The sequence below is a fragment of the Lipotes vexillifer genome, unplaced genomic scaffold (assembly GCF_000442215.2).
Source record: "Lipotes vexillifer unplaced genomic scaffold, Lipotes_vexillifer_v1.1 scaffold278, whole genome shotgun sequence".
Classification (NCBI taxonomy): Eukaryota; Metazoa; Chordata; class Mammalia; order Artiodactyla; family Lipotidae; genus Lipotes; species Lipotes vexillifer.
Genome location: NW_006769677.1, coordinates 4,402,103 through 4,418,646, shown reverse-complemented (window position 1 = coordinate 4,418,646; position 16,544 = coordinate 4,402,103). Strand labels below are relative to the sequence as shown.

Genomic DNA, 16,544 nt, shown 5'->3' with positions numbered 1-16,544 from the left:
GAAAACTCCCAGTTTCTTCACTTATCTTTAGATCTGTCAGGCATGGACCTTTGGGAAATGGACCAAATATAAATGGTGTTCTGGATTCTACCATACTCTCCAATACAGCCCCAGCATCTTCCTAGAGGAACACTACTTAAATGGCAGCCTATGGAAATTCCTATACTTCCCCTCTCTCTTAGCAACAAAAATAAACCAGAGTTTATTTTTTAATTCATTTCAGCATGGATTTTCTGAGTACCTGTTGTGTACACAGTTCTCTCCTGGGTTTAAGGGGCTCAACAGGTAATGTCCAAGATGTAGTTATGTTCCTTAGAGATATCACAGTCTCTGGGGAAAACAAGACTAATAGTAACAACCAGATGATATAGAATTGCACCACGACAGAGCTGGGAGCCCTGAGCACTAACTTTTCTCCTGGGCAAACGATCTAATTTCATTTGGCCTCAGTTTTCTCACCTGTAAGGCAAAGGGATCCAACTGTAATTATCTGGAAGGTGAGTATATGTCTGCAGGCTGGAACTAAAGCTAGCCACTAGTGCAATTCATGTGAGGTGGTGAAAACAAACATGGTACTCAATATGGAAAACACCATATATAACTACAAAGCCTTGTTGAAATGCAAATGTCCACTCAAATGCAACCCCTCCCCCAAGAGTAAGTCTCCAGGTCCCCAGGAGCCCATGCCTTCTTTGTAGAGTCCATACAACCCTCTACCCACAACCAGACTAGTGCTGTATTATTCTGAGTACTGACCTTTCACAGGTGAGCATATTATTGACTTCAGTTCAACGATCTATGGATTCCTGTTTGTTTCAAATTCATATGACACAAGTTCTTATTATTAACGGTGAGATTTTCATTTTTCCAGTTCCCACTCATTTTGCCTAACAAGGTAAGATGCGGTCCAGTGGTTAACACACACTTCCAGTGCAGTGGGTGCAGGTTCAATTCCTGGTCAGGGAACTGAGATCCCACATGAGGGAAAAAAAAAAAAAAAAAAAAAAGTAGAACTTGAAAAAATACAGAACTACCAGCAGAAGAAAGGAGGGAAGCACAGCATATACCCTCTTCCCTAGCTAGTTCCCATTAGCACTTATAACCATTTTAAACAACTGGATCACAAGTTTGCAATGGGCTTTTTGGATATTTTCAACAGGACTGCAGTCCTTTTCCAATCGAGGAATTTATCTTCCTTTAAGTTCCAACTTCTCCAATTACTCAAATCATAATTAAACTCTCAGATGGTCTGGGTAGCACTGCCAGCTATAGCTGGCAGTGTAAGGAAGTCAGCAAATCCTCTCTTCAAATGTAGAAGGAAATTGACAAAACAGTTCCCAGTGCTCTGGGAACTGACCCAAAACATACAACAACCCAAGACACGTTTGTTTGAAAAAACTGCTGAACTTTGAGTAGGAACAGTGGAAGACTGTGGCATCCTTGCCTGGGGCTGCTCCCATTCCCTTTATTCCCCCAGCTCAGTCACTGTGGAGCTTCTGCCAGAGCAAAACAGAACACGAAGACCAGGAGATTGCTATGGTCGGAAGGCGGGGGAGGTTCTCATTTTGGAGTGGTAGGTGATATCCATGCCCAGCTGCTTTGTCAATAAAAATAATCTTGGTGCTACGAGAGCAGGGAGGGTTGATGGCTCTACTAGCCTAAGTTTGCAATTATGGTTGGAGCAAGCAGATTTCTGGGTGATCAGAGGCTACACACATGCATAGCAGAGACCAGAGAGGGCCAAGCTATTCATACACTCCTAGCCAACCCTGAGGCCGCATGTATGTGCAGAGGAAATTAAAAGGGACTTAGCAAAAAGCTAAAACAGACTTGAAAACAGCCTAAACACTGAATAAACTCCCTACCTTCACAGATCCATCAGCAGACGGCAGAAATCTGGTTGAGGAGTCTGAGCACAACTATCCAGTTGCTGACCACTAAGCAAGCTACGCAGACACAGGGCAACCCGTACAAAGCTGAGCTTAAGAATAAACACAGGGACTTCCCTGGTGGTCCAATGGTTAAGACTCTGCACTTCCACTGCAGGGGGCATGGGTTCAATCCCTGGTCAGGGAACCAAGATCCCGCATGCTGCTTGGCACGGCTAAAAGAAAAACTGAGGAGTCCTATCGGACAGGGGTCCCCAACCCCTGGGCTGCACAGCAGGTGGGCGAGCCAGCAAAGCTTCATCTGCCGCTCCCCATTGCTTGCATTCCCACCTGAACCATCCCCGGCCAACCCCCACCCCAGGTCCATGGAAAAGTTGTCTTCCACAAAACTGGTCCCTGGTGCCAAAAATGTTGGGGACCACTGCTGCAGGAAATAAAACTTGTTTTTTTGGTTTTTTTTTTGCGGTACGCGGGCCTCTCACTGTTGTGGCCTCTCCCGTTGCGGAGCACAGGCTCCGAACGCGCAGGCTCAGCGGCCATGGCTCACGGGCCCAGCCGCTCTGCGGCCGGGGCACGAACCCATGTCCCCTGCATCGGCAGGCGGACTCTCAACCACTGCGCCACCAGGGAAGCCCAAAACTTGTTTTTAAAGAAAAAGAAACTATTAAAAAATAAACACAAGAATGTTTTCAGAATAACAAAAAACACTCAAGAGATTACAAAACCAAGCGAAATTCTGAGGTTGAAATGTACAGTAACAAATGACAATTCCAACTAGAGAGACTCAGAAGCAGATTAAAGATGGCAGAAAAAAAGTGAACCTGAAGACAGATCAATAGCAATTATCCAATCTGAAAAACAGGAAAAAAAGACTGAAGAAAATGGAAGAGAACCTCAGAGATCTGTGACACAACAATAAGCACATCAACATATGTGTAATGGAGGTCCCAAAAGTAAAGGGACAGAAAAATATTTTTTAAATTAATGGCAAAAAACTCCCCAAATTTGATGAAAACCATTAATCTATACATCCAAGAAGTTCAATAACTCCAAGAAGGATAAATACAAAGAGATCCCCACCTAGATACATCATATTTATTTATTTGGCGGGGCGGGGGGGCGTGCTGGGTCTTCGTTGCTGCACGCAGGCTTTCTCTAGTTGTGGTGAGCAGGGGCTACTCTTCATTGTGTTGCATGGGCTTCTCATTGCAGTGGATTCTCTTGTTGCAGAGCATGGGCTCTAGGCGCAAGGGCTTCAGTAGTTGTGGCACGCAGGCTCAGTAGTTGTGGTGCACAGGCTTAGTTGCTCTGCAGCATGTGGGATCTTCCCGGACCAGGGATTGAACCCATGTCCCCTGCATTGGCAGCTGGATTCTTAACCACTGAGCCACCAGGGAAGTCCCAGATACGTCACATTTAAACTGTTAAATGACAAAAAGCAAAAAGAAAATTTGAAAGCAAGAGAAAGAAGTCTTGTCACTACAGAAGACCACCAGTACAATTAACATCTGACTTCTCATCTGAAACAATGGAGTCCAGGAGGCAGCAGAATGACATAGTCAGTGTGCTTAAAAACCAAGGATTCTGCATCACCCAAAACTACCCTTCAAATGCAAAAGTGAAATAAAAACATTCCCAGATAGGGACTTCCCTGGTGGTCCAGTGGTTGAGACTTCGCCTTCCAATTCAGGTGGTGCGGGTTTGATCCCTGGTTGGGGAGGCTAAGATCCCACGTGCCTCAGGGCCAAAAAACCAAAACATAAAACAGAAGCAATATTGTAACAAAGTCAATAATAAAGACTTAAAAAAAAATGTTCCACATCAAAAAAAGTATTAAAGAAAAAAAGAAAAAAATTCCAAGATAAACAATTAGAAAATTCATTGCTAACAGAGCTGTCTTACAAGAAATACTAGAGGAAGTCTTCCATGCTGAAATGAAATTAAGACAATAACTTGAATCCATGGAAAGAAATGAAGAATATCAGAAACAGAAAATCTTCTCATCTTTTCTTTAAAAGACATAAGGCTGTATAAGGCAATATTTAAACACTGTATCATTGAGTTTATAATATACAATATAGCACAGGGAGGGAAGTTCAAGAAAAGAAAATATACTGGAGCAAAATTTCTGTATTTTACCAGAATATTAATCTGAAGTAGGGACTTCCCTGGTGGCGCAGTCGTTAAGAGTCCACCTGCCAATGCAGGGGACATGGGTTAGATCCCTGCTCCAGGAAGATCCCACATGCCACAGAGCAACTAAGCCTGTGTGCCACAACTACTGAGCCTGTGCTCTAGAGCCCAAGGGCCACAACTACTGAGCCTGCGTGCTGCAACTACTGAAGCCCCCAAGCCCATGCTCCGCAACGAGAAGCCACCTCAATGAGAAGCCCGCACACTGCAACGAAGAGTAGCCCCTGCTCACCACAACCAGAGAAAGCCAGCCAGCAGCAACGAAGACCCAACACAGCCAAAAAATAAATAAATAAATAAATAATCTGAAGTAAATTATGATAAATTAAGAGCCAACCACTAAGGAAATAACTCAAAAATAGTTTTTAAAAAAAAAGGAATTTAAATAGTTCATTAAAAAAATGTTTAATACAAAAGAAAGCCATAAAAGGAGGAAGAGAAAAAAACAGGAAACATAGAAAACAACAAAATGGCAATTATAAATCCAACCATATCAATATTCTATATGTAGATGGTCTAAAACAAACCAAAAGGCGGTTTCTAAGACTGAATTAAAAAGCAAGATCAAGCAACTAACTATAGTTGATCCTTGAAGTACCCCACCACCATGACCACCAAGTCAAAAACCTACATATAACTACAGTCAGCCATCTGCATCTGTGGTTCTGCATGTGTGGATCACGTAGGTACGTAGAGTCTATTGAAAAAATATCCACGTGTAAGTGGACCATGCTGGTCAAACCCACGCTGTTCAAGGGTCAACTGTATAGGCACCAATAAGCTGAAAGTAAACGGAAGGAAAAAACATACCACACAAACATTAATCATAAAACAGGTAGAGTGGCTATATTAATATCAGAAAAGACTTAAAAACAAGAAACAGTATGAGAGATATTTTATAAGGATAAAAACATCAATATATCAGGAAGATATAACAATTATAAATGTATATAAATGTACGCATGCAATAGAGCCTTAGATGCTTTGAAGCAATTGTGACGAGAGGCCATGTCTGGAGTTGACTTAGTGTTGGATATAACCCAATAGTTCTGATAAATACTCCTTCAAATCTCTTGAACAGAATGCTAACTTTTTAAAAAATGAGTATTTCTTTGAGCACAGTGACCTCTACTGGTACCACCTTTTTCATAGAAAGGTTCCATTCCCGCATAGGGTCATTTGGTTAGAGAAAGGATCAGAGAATCCTAGAGGATGTGTTGTAGAATCCTCCTTTGTATCACATGTGAGTGCTGCTAACTTTCTAACAGCAATAAGCTAGGCCAGTCTGTCTAATAACTAGTGAAGCTGGAGCTGGTTAGCACTAGTCTTTAAGCAGCAGTTTTCAATTTTGGTTGTATATTAGAATCACCAAAGGAGATTTTTAGAATATTAATGCCCAAGCTTCACCCTCAGCAACTGATTTCATTAGAATGTTTTTAAAGCTCCCTGGGTGATCCTAATTTGTAACCAGGCCTGAGAACCACTGCCCTAGTGTAAAAGCTTTCCTCATTATTGCCTCATAACATTCACCAGTATTTTAAGCGCATTAGTGTGTTTAGCTAGAATTTGCTCTCTAGCTTCAGGAAGTACTTCCTCAAGAACGAGTCACAGAGAAACAATCTTCCCAGATCAAAAGTATGTCTTGGTAAGGCCCTGGCAACCCTACCAATAATCCTGGTACTCAAGATCTTCAGAGATAATTATTTTGACGATTGTGAACAGTTAAAGAGAAATGTGGGAATTCCCTGGTGGTCCAGTGGTTAGAACTCCAGGCTTTGACTGATGAGGGTGTGGATTCAACCCCTGGTCGGGGAACTAAGATCCTGAGAGCCGTGCAGCGTGGCCAAAAAAAAAAAAGAGAAAAGAGAAACGTCTAAACCAGGTGTTGGCAAACATTTTCTTTAAAGGTCAAGAGAGTAAATATTTTAAGCTTTGTGGCACTTACAGTCTGCAGTTACTCAACTCAGCCACTGTAACACAAAAAGTAACAGGGTACCCATTCTTAGGCAAAGGAATTCTTGTTATAGGGGCCCAGGAACTCTGGTGATAGTCCAACATTGTCAATGACCAAGATAAACAGACCCATCTACCTTTACCTCTGCCACAGAGATTATTTCTTTACAGCCAGATCTTTTATCCTTGGCAGCGAAAGGGTTCATTTCCTAGAATCCAGATTTCTTACAGATATATTATAAACCGAGATAAAAACAGGGTCTTTGTATAGAATCACATCCAGCCATCTTCAAGCTTCAGTCACTAAGAACCCAGCGAATCTAGAGGTGGAACCTTAGGCATCTGACAGTCATAAGAAATGGATGACTTGACCTTCCTTATGTAGATTAGGCTGACTCACCTAGGCTCACCAGTTCTTGGGGTGTTAGTAAGTTTGTACCCTTTCTGCAGAGAACTTTCTGCACAGAAATTTCCCACACCCCTTCTGAGCAGAACTCCAGAGTTAACCCCAGATGAGGGGATAAAAACCTTGCACAAGAGTTGCAGAGTAGAGCTGGGCATTGTAAATAGCAGCCTAAGGATCTAAATCCCCTGCAGGCAGATTCAGACAGGAGTCAGTCTTACAGGTAGCTAAACTGAAAATATGGACTTTTAATTGAAATGGTGATTAATTATAAGGGTCTCACAGAAGAGAGGAGGTTCCAATTTTCTGTTTGGTTTAACAGATTAGAATTCATTCATTCACCCATGAATTCACTTTTCATTCATCAGATATTTAAGTGTTAATAAGCACTAGGCAATGAAGAAACAAAACAAGGCCCGGTACCTGCTGTCACAACTTGTCTTGTGGTAGAATAGCGACGGAGAAGTAAACAGGCAATTACAGTCTCCTACTATAGACAGTGTGTTGAGTGAGAGCAAGGAAATCTAAACCAGACTTGAACACACGGCAATTTAGAGTGGGGGGAAAACATGTATTTTACCGCAATTAAAACAAGCTATGCTGAGACACCATTTTTCAACACAAGATTGGTAAAAATCAACAAGGTTGACAGCCCACCATGTGGTTACACCATGTGTACCAAATGAGCAATGTCAGAGAGAAATAGGCACTCCTATCCATTTCCACCAGGGCAAATGGTACCTAGCAAAAATATAAATGCACCAGAGCCTTTGACCCAGCAATTCAACTTCTAGGAATTATCCTAGATACAGGTCACGTGCAATGTATTGTACAAGGTTATTTACTGCAGCATTATAATAGTAATTAGAAACAACCCTCATATCCATTCGTAGGGAACTGATTCAATTCCTGTCACTCTTTGCTCAAAAACTCTCCAAGGAAAACAGCGAGTCCCTCCCAAAGGACACAAAGTCCTCCATGATCTATATCCTACATCCCCTCCCTTCCTATGCCATCTCTTCCCACTCTCCCCTCCGTTCACTTCCTACTGGCTTCCTTACCCTCCAACAGCTCAGACTACTTTACTTTTGCTCAGTTTGCATGAACTGTGCCCTCAGAAGCTGGTGTAACTTTCTCTCTGGCTCTAATGTTGTTGCTATCAGAGGCCTCCTTAGACCACCCTTTACACAACAGCAACCGATCCCCTATCCTGTTTCATCATTCTCCCTATCAGCTATTACCCACCTGATATTTGTTCATTTTGTCTCTCCAGAACTCCAGCTCCATGAAGATAGTTTGTTCACTTCTATATTCCAAAGCTAGTAGTACCTGGCACACTGAAGGGGCACAAAAGTTTAATGCATAAATTATGCACCATCCAAGCAACTAAATAGTATGCAACTTAAAAAAAAAAAGTGCCATTTTTACTTATATGAAAGATCTCCAAGATATTAAATGAGAAAAACAAGGTGTATGTATTTTGTGTTAAAAGAAAAAAGTTAAGTGGGAATTCCCTGGCGGTCCAGTGGTTAGGACTCGGAGCTTTCACTGCTGGGGTCAAGGTTCAAACCCTGGTCAGGGAACTAATATCCCACAAACCACGCGGAGTGGCTAAAAAAAAATTTTTTTTAAATATTAAAAAAGAGAAAATATCTATGTGTACTCAGGCTATATAACTGACAATGGTTGCCTTTGGGGAGGTAACTGGGCAGCTGAGTCAGGGGTTGGGAGCCTTCTCACTGTATACACATCGAGTATATTACCAAATCAAAAAATGGAAAATAGGTTGGGCCAGCAGCCTGTGGGAAAAGTAAAAAGCATTAGGTTTGAGAAGTGGCCTTGAGGGCTGTGCTCTAGAATTACCCTTCTATCTAGCATGTTTTTCTCATTAAGTCTGGAAAGAAAACAGCTTATTAACTAAGACCAAGAGTTATTTTGTTCTTTTACTTTCTGACTTTTCCATAATGTGGTCTTATTTTAAGGGAACAGTAAGGTGCCTTATTAAAAGCTAGGGCTTTGAAACCATTAAGTAGGAATCAAACTTTTCCTACCTTTTAGCTGGTTAATAGTACAGTATTGTTACCAATCTCCCTGAGCCCATTTCCTCTTGTATGAGATGGGGTTTTTAACAGTATTAATTTGTTGTGAGAATTAAGTGACAATGTCCTTTGACATTTTTTTACTAGAATGGTATCCGTAAACCTATTGTGAAAAAAATTAACAGGCTTTGAAACTGCCTAAAGGTGCTTTTCTTCCCCACCTTTTAGATCTGGATACAACAGCTTTAATACTACCATACCTTAAACCTAGGCATCTTTGTCTCATTTATTTGGCTTGTCACCAGTTCTCACCACCCTCCGAACACTCCAATACCAGCCAGGCCCCGAGTATTTCTTGCTACTTTGACCTTCTTTCCCTTCGTGTCTTCCCAGCTATAAAATTATGCATACATCTTTTAGGCTATACTATGCAGCCCTCCCCTGCAAAGGTCTCCAAGCAATTGTTGCTCACTCAGAGCCAGATCTAATGAATTCTTTGCTCCTGTTCTTCACTGATAACTCATTGCCAACATGTCAGGTTTCAGAGCTTTTAATTCCTACTTAAGCTTAATATATCCTGGAAATCACTGTGTTCCTTTAGACTTTGAGATAGGCTACACAAAGAAAAACACCACAATCCCACACTACCATTCATTTAACCCAAAGTCACAAATTGATGGTATTTCAAGACCCTCTCAAATTTTATTTTGTCCTCAGGAGAGGGGACATGGTAAAATGGTAGGACCACACTTTAACTTGATACTTAGCTTAATTCAAAGCCCAAAGGAGAACTACCAAAGTGAAGTCATGAGTTATGCTTTACCTACCTCTATACCTAAGAAACAGAACCAAGGTAAGGTTCATTGCCCAAAGCACTCAATGTCTGACGTGTTCAATTAGCTACCAATCAATGCCAGGTTAATAATTTAGAAGCAATGAGTTCAGTCCAGCACTTATCAAGTCAATCACAATCAATTTAGCAGTCCCAACCTCTAAACAAAGAAAAGGTGCACTAAACAAATGTATCATTTTAAGATGTATACTAAACACAGGGGTACGGACTTGCAGTCAAGGGTACAAAAGGTGTTGGTCTATACACCCAGTATTCTCTTTCCCGTAAGGGTAAATAGAATTTTCTGTGCTTGTTTCTTAAAATCATTTTTCCCCCTAACCCCTCCTCCATATCATCTTTACATTTCACACTAATCTCTAGGATGCTGCTAGTAATCCATCCCAAAGCTACAGGATGTTTCCTACTCTTGGCTCAGAACTCCCACTTCCAAAAATTGAATATCAGGACTGTTTATTCTCTGCAGATTTATTGTTGAGTAATCTTATCTTTATATAATACAGAACAATTAAAGCTGACCAAGTGCAACAAATAAGCCTGCTGATTACACACATAGCTTTATACCAACCATATAACGCAGCAAGTTGTCAAAATTCCAAAAACAGAACATCCAAACTTCCAACATACTAATGATCATTCAAACCAGTAAATAAATTTGAGGCAGATCAGTATTCCCAAATTGTAAAGTTATCCAATAACTTTGTTTAAAAGCATAAGAAACAGGGCAGACAGCTGTGCCACCAGCATGAAATTTTTTTTGCACCAAAAGCTTGACCAGAAAACTCAAAATTGTTACTGCCCTACGATACTTAAGATATTTAAAGTCCAAATAAAGAATCTACTGGCTCTAACATTCTGAAGTTTACCAGATGCTACCAAAAAATAACTACATGAGGTGTTGCTAAATATAGGTTGGATTTACAAAACTACTTGTCTTTTTTAACATTTCTGATTGACATCTTTAATTACTTTGCACCAGCCTGGCAAAATAAGATAAAGTATGTTGGTGTTCGTGAACTGAAAAACCTAACTTGGGAATTAACAGATCTCTGCTCAGAATAAGGCAATCCATTTGAAGAGACAGAGGAGAATATCTGGGCTGGAAAATTTTGCAAAGCTGGTTTACATGAAGATGTTTTGTCCCCAATTCAGACAATTCTTCAAACATGCAAAAATTTTGGCATAAAACTGATTAATGTTTGAAAACAAAGAAACAAAAGAACATTGAGTATAACTTCCTAGAATGGAGAACTCGAATTTGACACCATCCTATCTAATAGGCTGAAAACCTCAATTAGTTAGTATACTTAAATACGCTTCAGAAAATTCAGTTTCTCCAGCATTAATTCCAGCTACTCTTGCTCAGTTCCTGTTGCGCTCACTTTATAGTAAGTCAGTGGTCCCTACAGCCTGACAAAAGAGATCATTAGCCTGATAACATCTAATAATGCCAACTGCAAGATTAATTTAGGGACTTGTCATGATGCATTCATGCTAAGGGGGACTCACTTGAGTTCTTACCATCTTACCCAAAACTCTTAAGTGTAGAAAGGAATCTTCCAAGTGTATATATACTATTCAGTGATGTTCAAGACTTAAATAACACCATTAAACTTTGAATGTAGGTCTCTATGAATATGCTTAAAATCAAGGTTGACTCCTGAAGCCTACCAAACTGAGGAGCATTAATACTGAACACAAATCCAAAATCTAATTAGAAACATTTTATTTTAAATGTGCCAAATAAAAACCCACATTTTCAAACCATAGGATGTTAATACATTCAACAAAAATTTATATTACCTTACTGCTGTGAATTTACAGAGTAATAGTCCAGATCCATTTTGATTAGATGGTTGAATTACCCTTCCCTAAGTTACACTTTACAGACATCACAAATCCCTTATAATAATGTAAACAAAATAACTTTTCCCTAAAAGGTGAACTTGAGAACTTCAGTCCACTCTTTCAGGACTTGCACTTCTTCGCGGACTTCCTGATGGGGAACGACTAAAAAGAAAAACATTAGGTTTGGAACCAATTAGTGTCTACTGAAACTCTTCTTGCATATATGTCAGGGCAAAACTCAAGTTTCAATAAATTCAAAGGCGGCCAAAAGTAGTAAATTCCTGCAGCAGAAGTCTAAAAAATTACATAAGGCTTAATAGCTTCTTCACGAATATTACAAAATTTAGTTAAAGAGAACAACTACTTGAATTTTGGGGATTTTTTTTTTTTTTTTTGGATCACCTAAGGAACTCTGCATCTAGTATTTTAATATATAGCACCAATTCTCCAAAGAGCTCAAAGCCCGGAAAGCAGGCAGTAAGCAAACAAATTCTGCAGAGGCCACACTTGACAGTTAAGATCTGGCAACGAATTATTTAGCTTACCTTCTTTTTGGAGATGGAGATCTGGACTTCGATCGGCTGTCAAAACATGAGAAATTCTATTAAGAAATTCTATCAAAGAGAAATTCTATTAAGAAAAAGTACTATCCAACCCCTTAAGTCACAATACCACCAAATGAACCCCCAAACTGTCTTGACCTTAAATTGTCCTGCAGTTAAACTGAAAACGAACCTAGCAATTTCTCACTAACAAAAGCTAATCTTATAACACCTGTTCTTCATAAAATAAGTGAACTGCTTTATTTTATCACAAATAATCTTTTACACTCTACTTTAAGCACAATGAACTCAGAATGCTTCTCCATGCATCTATCAATTCTAACACAGCACTTACTATAACCCCAAATTCACCAACTTCTTTTTCACTGTAGCTTGACACACCCTTGTCCAGGAAGTCAGCCAGAAGAGGCCATGTATAAATGAAATACTGAAGTTTGGTTTATTAATAAGGTATTGTGTTCCTACTCAACACCTAAGCTTACAATTAACACTTGAAATTTCAGCAATTCAAAAACACTTTGGATATTGGTGCCATGTAACTAGAAGAGCATCAATGAGATTTTTACCCTACCTGCTTCTTGGTCGTGAAAGAGACCTGGATCTTGATCTCGACCTGGACCGGGATCTTAATAAAAAACAGAAATACAATTATACCAATTAGTCCATAGGAGTAATTTCCTTCAGCAACTACCTGAGTACCTTATTAGGTAGGCTAGGAATAGTGGCTAAAACAGAGCAAGATGCCATGTATCAGTCCAAGACTGGACAAGTAATTGCTTTCGGTAAGTTCTGTCATCAAATAAAGAACCACCTTTTCAATTATCTATCATGAGTTGGGTTGTCACAGTTCCTGTACAGAGGTATATTCATAAACAGTGTACAGTATCCAAAAGAAATATATGGTGTTCATTCGAAAAACTGGTATTTTATCTTAAAAGAATCAAAGCAACCCCCTGAACTGAAACCATTTCTTCAGGTGGTAAGCTCAGTGAAAAGCCATGATTGGGTAAGGCTTTGTTCTTGGATCATCAACGAACTGTCATGGTTCAGGGGCCATCCATTTGTCACACAAACCAAATCAGGCTGACACACATCTTGAGGTCCTACAACCAAGTTAAATGCATTTATCTATAGAGTCCAGAGATTTTTCAATTGGACCACAGGTTTTTGAATCCCTGAACTTATAAAGACGGTGCTATTACTGAATAGTAATAATTCCCAGTAGCATTCCCCACCACTGACACGAGTAGCACTATCAACTCATTATCTAGAATTTTATCCATTTCCATCACCTTTTAAGGTCTTCTACAAAGGAAGTAAAAAATGGGGAGATGCCTAACTTGATTTTTAACTTTTTAAATTTCAGTGTCTAACCCAAATATTTGGTTAAACAGGCCACGTTCATCCATATGTATGTTACCCTAAACAAACTTTCCATGGTCTCAAACTCACCCCCACCATTCCAAAGAGAAACTTTGTTTTAACTTGCTTCTAACTCTATAAATAAATCTCCTCCTGGTTCTAAAGGGTTTCTTACCAGGTATCTGGCAACTATCATCTTCTAGTGCTATTATCATTTACCTATACAACAGATAAAAGCTGACTCCAGAAAAGTTTCCAACATGTTTACCCAGAGTGTTCACTGGAATGATTTGAGGATTTGTGCTTTGGACCCTCCTCTATCACCTCTGTTACAGCCCTTAAAGTCTTTAGTTGGGCTTTTCTTCATCTGGACGTGTACACATTCAACGTTTCCCTGATGCATTCCATGTCAATTAGGTCCTTAAGATACTCCACTGCTGTCATTAAGACGTGACAATCCAAATACAAGTAAGGGGAAAAAAAGGTGCTACATACTGGAAATACCTCGATCCTTTTATAGAACCAGACCTAGATCGTCTGAGTGAAGCTGATCTTGATCTACGAAGAGACACAGATCTTGATCGCCGAGGAGATGCTGATCTTGACCTAAAAATTAAATCAAAGTTGTTTAAGTCCACTTCCAATTAAAGTTTTTTTTTAATCTCTTGTTAAAATTTGAATTAAGCAACATCTCTCACCTCCTTCCCCTGCTCCTGCTGCGAGAGCGAGAGTATCGCCTACCTCTGGATCTTGAATGTGATCTAGACCGTGACCTATTTTTCAAGTCAGAAAAAAGCAAAATGTTAGATGGCAACTCCTTTTTAGAGTTCGTGTGCCTCTGCTGAAATCAAATCTCAAAACTATTTAAACTTAGTGTCTCATTTGGAAATAAACTCTGGGCCTATTAGTTGTCTTTTTTTTTTTTAACTACCTAAAAAAAGATTTGTTAAAAGCTCAATTACATCTTAGAATTACATAATATAAAACACTGTAAGGTGTATTTAAAATAAACCTTGCAAGTTTGCAGGTCGACCCTCTTTGGCCCATGGTCTAGTAGATCTAGACGATCTAGAAGTATCTATAGCCGATCGCTGCATCTAGATGTTTTCTTCAATCTAACGACGATCAAACTGACAGCCAAATGAGCCAGGTGAGGCTTGATTGACGCAAGAAGATTTTTCTAGTTGGGAATGTGGTCAATCTGGTGTTCCTCTTTCTAAACCGGAGGGGGCCCCAATTGTAAGCCAAATTTACTGTTACGGCGATCACCGTCTCAAATTTTCTGCCCTTTAAAGAATAAGGTGAAGCTAGGTGTAGATGACTCGAGGGGATCTGGCCTCTTATGCTGATCACCTCAAGGTCTAGGAGGATCTTAATTGTCGGATTTGCAAGGCGCCTCAGCATGATATCATAAGGCTCGTGACATTCTGAATCAAGGCGACTGACTCAAACGAAGAAACCTGAAAGGTTTTGACCAGGTTGATTATTAATACATTAACATTTAATTAAACAAAAACTGTAAAATACACCTGTACAATTAACATTCAAGTTTATAGAAAAATACTAGTTTCTGCCTTGCTAATAAGAAAATTAACTTGATTAACCAGTACACCAACCACTCCTTTATTAAAATAAATACCTGCTTCTTCTTCGGCGGCTATAGCGGTGACAATCATAAGCATAATGTCCCTTTTCGCCACACTCATAGCATCTATCATTGGGATCAAAGGGACGTCGGGCAGGTGGTCTATCAAAACGAGATCTCCGAGGCATGCCTGTTGATAGTTCAACTCTCACTCGGGAACCACAAATCACTCTATAAAAGAAAAACAACGAAATTCTAATGCTTAAAAAAAAAAACAAAAACACGTGACTCCTATATTTAGAACTTTCCAACCACTCTTTCTTTGCCCTCACAAGCTTCAGCTATACCTTTAGAAGCCTTTCAAACTCCACCTCTGTTCCCCAGTTCTTGTCTTCACAAAATGACTATTTAAAATCTCCTCCAGACAACAGAATCCAAGCTTAGCACAGGAATATTCTCACAAACACTTAAGTTTCATAACCGACATGTTACTTACTTCCCATCCAGGCCTCGCACTGCATCTTCTGCATCTCTAGGATCTTCAAATTCCACAAAGGCAAATCCCGGAGGATTTCTGGCAATCCACACAGTTCTTAAGGGACCATAATAACTGAAAGCCCTTTCTAACTCTCCTTTGCCAGCACCAGTTCCCAGGTTACCAACATACACCTTGGTTTCTGTTTAAAAACGCAAATAGAAAAATGTATGTTATGAAAAAACGGGCTTAAGTTTGAATTCTTTGCCTTAAAAGAGTCCATCCTTAAGACTGCAAAGCATGTTTAACGCTCTCTCAAGGATTGACTTTAGCCTTAAAACCAACAAGTCCGTACATTTCTGAAAAGCTAAGCCTACGACAAAGTTCTTAACGTTCAAATGGTGGAGGTGGAGAGGAACCTCCAAAAAACACAACCACAGCCGCGTGGTAGGACACTCCAAGGCGTGGGGCGGGATCCGCCCCGGCCCCGCCCCCGAGGCCCGGCAGGCCCAGGCGCGCTAGGAGCGCGCGCGGGCCGGCGGCAGCAGCGGCGTCGGCGGCGAGCTGGCCCCGGCGGAAGCCAGACCGGGAGAGCTGGGATGCGCCGGCTCTCATCGTCCGCGGCAACCGCCCCAGGCGCAGGCTCGCCCACGACTCCAGGTCCCCAGCCCCAGAGCATAAATCGCGCTCGAAAGAGCTACGAGAAAAAGACACCAGCCGCCAGACCTAAAGATCATGTTATGTCTCCATTCCCACTCAGCAGTCCGACCGACTGACGAGAACGCGCAGCTCGAAACTGCCACAGTTTTGTTCAGTCTTAAATTCACTCCTCTTACGGCTGCGACCACATCTGTCCGCCAAAGTGGCGGGAAAGCGCCAAGAAAATGCGCCACCATGGTCGTCAATGTGCGCAAAATGGCAGCCGAGGGCGGGGGGGCGTGAGGGACGGGCGGGCGGCTCGAAGAAGGGCAAAACAAAACAGGTATCGAGGGCTGGGCGGGGAGACGAAAATGCCCAAGAATTGATATCAACCCCGGCACAGACCTACCCCAGCCACCTCCTGTCCTCCTTCGATACCCCGCCCCTGCCGTCTCCGGCTTCGTGTGGTGTACGCCGAAGCCGCCATTACGCACGCGGAATAACAGTCTCCCAGCCGCCGCGCCAACCTCACGGCTCTAAAGACTCACTGCACCCACAGCAACGTCCCTCACTGGCCCCTACCCTCTTACCTCCTCCGTACCGCCCGTAACGCGACATGATGACTGGCCTGCGAGCTCGGCTCTTTCAGCTCGCAGCGCCTAGAGATCGATTACTACAAAACCTACAACGCAACAACAGTCGCCAACGGTCCCGGCGGCACTACGAGGAAAAGCCTGGGTTCGCG

At 41.2% G+C, this 16,544-nt stretch overlaps 1 protein-coding gene across 4 annotated transcripts; it reads right to left on the bottom strand.

Annotated features, from left to right (window-relative positions):
- Positions 1 to 10,907: 10,907 nt before the first annotated feature.
- SRSF7 (serine and arginine rich splicing factor 7) lies at positions 10,908 to 16,544 on the bottom strand. 4 transcript variants are annotated; one of them, XM_007445772.1, is made up of 8 exons: positions 16,390 to 16,544; positions 15,182 to 15,362; positions 14,740 to 14,916; positions 13,799 to 13,873; positions 13,596 to 13,706; positions 12,310 to 12,363; positions 11,721 to 11,756; positions 11,037 to 11,337 (listed from the first exon to the last, which is right to left on the bottom strand). In XM_007445772.1, the coding sequence occupies exons 1-8, from the start codon at positions 16,415 to 16,417 to the stop codon at positions 11,283 to 11,285; spliced, it is 717 nt and encodes a 238-aa protein (XP_007445834.1). In that variant the 5' UTR covers positions 16,418 to 16,544; the 3' UTR covers positions 11,037 to 11,282. The 4 variants fall into 4 exon arrangements, with proteins under 4 accessions (XP_007445836.1, XP_007445834.1, XP_007445835.1 ...); XM_007445773.1 differs by having other exon boundaries at positions 13,605 to 13,706; positions 16,390 to 16,523; XM_007445774.1 differs by lacking the exon at positions 11,721 to 11,756 and having other exon boundaries at positions 10,908 to 11,337; positions 16,390 to 16,523.